The 4,185-nt window shown below is 39.0% G+C and overlaps 1 protein-coding gene across 1 annotated transcript in view; it reads right to left on the bottom strand.

Annotated features, from left to right (window-relative positions):
- Positions 1 to 372: 372 nt before the first annotated feature.
- ufl1 (UFM1-specific ligase 1) overlaps positions 373 to 4,185 on the bottom strand; it is a gene marked incomplete at its 5' end in the record, with an annotated part of 30,009 nt that continues 26,196 nt past the window's right edge. The window contains 3 exon segments of the mRNA XM_014026908.1: positions 373 to 596; positions 686 to 866; positions 3,890 to 3,975. Of these exon segments, the coding sequence (XP_013882362.1) occupies positions 405 to 596; positions 686 to 866; positions 3,890 to 3,975 (459 nt within the window).

Raw genomic sequence — 4,185 nt, forward strand, 5'->3', positions numbered from 1 at the left:
CTGCAACTTTAACAAAAAATCTCTTCAAACTTCATAGTGTCACTCAATTACCTTAATTACAAACACCTGACGTGACAGGCACAAGCTGGTTTAGAAAACACGTTTGAACTTGGTCAAAGTTCATTCTGCAAGTCCAATGCTGCAGGCAAAGCCATGCTGCAATAACATGCTACGTGGCAATGCACACTTGTTTTTACATYGTAAAAACCCATGTCTAGTTTACATAGTGACTTTAGYTGCTGGAWGTTTGGCCCCTCAGATGTTGACCCGCAGTAACTGTGACCCCTGGAGCAGTTTAGTTGAACAGCCCTGCTCTACACTCCCTGCAGCTGACAGCTGAGCCACATGTGAAACCAGAAACACAACTGCAGCTCAGTGGTTCAATTCTTCTTTTATTTTGAAACTCAGTCTTCAGAGACAGACGTCTTCCTCTGGGCCAGCACCAGCTCCTTCACCTGGGGGGTCAGGGCCATGAGCTGAGTTCGCACGCTCCTGGCCTCTTCATCCCCCTCCTCCTCTTCCTCGTCCTGCTGCTTCCTGCTGAGCAGCTGCTTCACCACGAGGCTCTGGTAGGCCGCCAGCAGCTGCTGCTGCTCCTGCAGAAACACCTGAGAGTGTTAAACCTCTGAGTCCCTGCAGCTGCTGTGTGCTGCGACACTGTGGTGAGGTGGTGTGTGAGGCGTACCGCAGGGATTCGACCCGTCAGACTGCCGATGATCTGTGGGACGCAGCGCCCCGGGGCGTGCAGCATGCAGAGGGTGCTGGTCTGGAACAGCAGGACACTGGTCAGGTGGAGAACCAGAGCCGGGTCCTCTGTGTCCTTCAGCTGCTCACTGAGAGCCTGGCGGTGCAGGAACTGGGCCTGTCTGAGGGGACAGAACTGCCATCAGGAGGGGCTTATTTAAGTAGTCCTGTTGGACCTAAGAACACTTTCCCACAGTAAAATTAAAGCACTTTCAAGGTAAATTTTCAAACTTTTCCAGCACCAAATTTCAGAGCAGTCTTCATCACTTAGTCTCACTCCAGTTTGTTTTATAACCATGACACAGCATGCCCWGCCTGAAGAGTACCTATCAACTATCTAAAACAGGGCTTCTCAAAGGTTTTCTGTCTGGGGACCCCTTACAAGGGTGAAAAAATTCCAGGGACCCCCCTCATAAACCCCATGCTGGTAATGCAAAAATAATTTACTGTTATTTTAACCCCTGAACGCCATGGTAATATTATTTGTTGTCTGGTGTAGTATGTTTGTTTTACTAGTGCATTATTACCCATATTTATTTTGTAAAATAAAAAAACCAAATTAACAATTTATTGAAAATTTTTGAGGACCCAGCTCTTTTGAGACACAGCTCGTGGACCCCTGGGGGGTCCTGGGACCCCAGTTTGAGAACCCTTGATCTAAAATACTCTGCAACTGAATACAATCCTGCAAGTTACAGTATTAATATGAAATGAACGAACTGGCAGAAGAAGCCTTAAACCCACCAGAGGCACAGATTGTGGGATGTTGACGACAGTGACCTTTAGCATAATTAGCTAACCAACATTACAAATGTTTTAATAAAAATGTTTGGAATAGGGATGCAAGTGATCAATTAATGGATTAATCTAAAGTTGATTGATCTTATCGATCGACTAACGATTAATTGATAGGCGGCAATTTTCCTAAAAAAACCTGACATTTGTCTTGAATCAAGAGTCTTTCTATAACATGAAGGGCTAATTTTGTACACACTAAATAAAAAGTACAGTATTTTAACAATTCATTGTGCCAGCTGTGTGAGTAAACACTGACTGAACAGAAAAATGTGGATTTCTCTCACATTATTAAACTTGGACATATTTATAAATTATAACAAAACAGGAATCTGTTAAGATGCTAGTTGAAAAAAATAAAATAAAATAAGTAAAACACTTAATCCATCCTGAAGATGAAAAACGTATTTAAACACAGGGTAATATTTTAAGATTAACTCAAAAACAAACTAAGAACATAAAATATCTCTGAAAGACATGAGATATAAATGAGTTCTGGCAATAGTTTGTTTGTTTGTTTGTTTGTTTGTTTACACTCCGTCTTCGCTGGGCTGCTGGACGTGTCATGATCTGACATCAGTTACTGTTTATTAGATTGGTTCACTGGCCGGGTTATGTCACACTGATTAGATTAGCTTCATATTTTTAGCGACTGTAACGTTTTTGTTTTGTTTTTTCACACGGAGTTAAACTCAACGAGAGGAAGCTAACGTTAGCCACAGTTAGCTTACCGTTCTGTYGTYCTTCTCTCTTGTTTTRAGCATCATACTGCTGGATGGTTCGGTACAGACTTCAGTACTTTTCCTTCGGGTTTGGTATAGTCCATTATTATTGTTGTGTCGCAAATACAACTAAATGAGACTCGCGTATTTGTGGTCCCGCCCACATTATGGGCTTTCTGCTGCTCAGTTCAACAGGGTCATAGAGCAGCACCGCCCTCTGCTGGATGAAGTCAAAACTACACTGAAATAAGGTTTAAACAGACGTTTTCAATTAATCGAATGGAAGAAACTTTAAGCTAATAAAACATTAGTCGACAATTAATCATAAATCGATTAATTGTTTGCATCCCTAGTTTGGAATGCATCGCCTCAATCCATACAGCCTTGATTCTAAAATATCTTAAGACTTTCTTTTACAAACAGGCTTTTAGCTGTCAGAAGTTTTATTTATATTTTTGTATTCTGCCCTGTTTGTACTTGTACTATTGTATGAATGTAATGCTTTTAAAATTTGATCTTGCTTTTATTGTGAAGTACTTTGTGATTTTATATTTATGAAAGGCTCTGTATAAATAAACTCTGCTTATAACAAATCTACCTTACAGCGTCCACCTTTGTCACTGAGCATCATCGTGCACATTATGAAGGTTATGATTAAAAATACTTCAACATTAAAAAAAACTAGGCAAACAAAATCAACAGAATGTGTGAAAACTAATTTATATTTTATTTTTGATTATTAAATTACATTTTCTTTAAAGTCCGGTTTTAAATGTGAAAAATTAAGCTTAATAAAATCCTCAATGACCTGATTTTAATGCTATTATTATAAGGTATAGGGCTAAAAATATTTTATGTTTATGATAAACTAAAACTGACTGTGAGGGTTTTGGAGAAAAAAAATTCAAAGTTAAACAAAGCTATACCTTTGCTACAGTTTTGTTCAAACTAATATACCTCTTAATGTTAATATTATATAAGAATAATTATATATATATAATTCCAAGAAGTAAAGCAACATAAACAGCTAATTTTACCATGACAGGCTGCACACTAACCCTCTCTCTTCTCCTCCACTCCTCCTGTCTGCTCCTGTCTAGCTAACTTTAGCTAAMTTTAGCATTCACCTGCACGGTTGCGAGTCGTCTCTCAGGTGGAGGAATCAGAAAACCTTCTTCTGCAGATTTATCTTCTCTGGCAGCTGTTTTTAAAAAATCTAACAGCTTCAATAACGTTTCCAGTTCTTTTTCAAACTTGTTCTAACAAATAAATTATTTTAATTTGAGCACCGCTGAAACTTCTTCACAAGTCCCGCCTCCACCCTGTTTCTGATTGGCTGGTAGGCCTGTAGTGTGTTTAAAGTGACAGCTGCGCCTCGACAGGTCCAGAGAAATGTTTTTAAATCTCTGGGCAGACACGATTACGCAGCTACATTACGCTSGRGATCCAGCACAGRTCTGTGCAGTTAGAATATCAAGCACTTTATACAGAAATCAAGCACTTTCCAAACYYTKAAAAGACTCTGTTAAAATTCAAGCATTTTCAAGTATGTCAAGTCAGCAGAACTGAATGATTCAGGGTTTTAATGGTTTCATCCCAACACAGAACATAAACTGTGTTTCACTGACCGGTCCCTTTTTTTGTCTCCTTTCTTCAGCATGAAGCCACAGACCTCAGCACACGTTTCCAGGTTGGTCAGAAAGTCTTCCAGAGTCTGAAACAAAAAACAAACAAAACAAATAAATCACTGCAGTTTGTTGCTGCAGTGATATGAGGTGCTGTTTGTAAAGTTACACAGTCAAAAATTACCACCAATATTTTTGTTTTATTTAACCTTTTATAAGAAAAAAAGAACAGATTTATTTTTCAATCAGTTTTTCACCACATGATTCATTCATTTATAAATGTCATAGTTTATAAACTA

Source organism: Austrofundulus limnaeus, unplaced genomic scaffold (genome assembly GCF_001266775.1).
Source record: "Austrofundulus limnaeus strain Quisiro unplaced genomic scaffold, Austrofundulus_limnaeus-1.0 Scaffold599, whole genome shotgun sequence".
NCBI classification, from domain to species: Eukaryota; Metazoa; Chordata; class Actinopteri; order Cyprinodontiformes; family Rivulidae; genus Austrofundulus; species Austrofundulus limnaeus.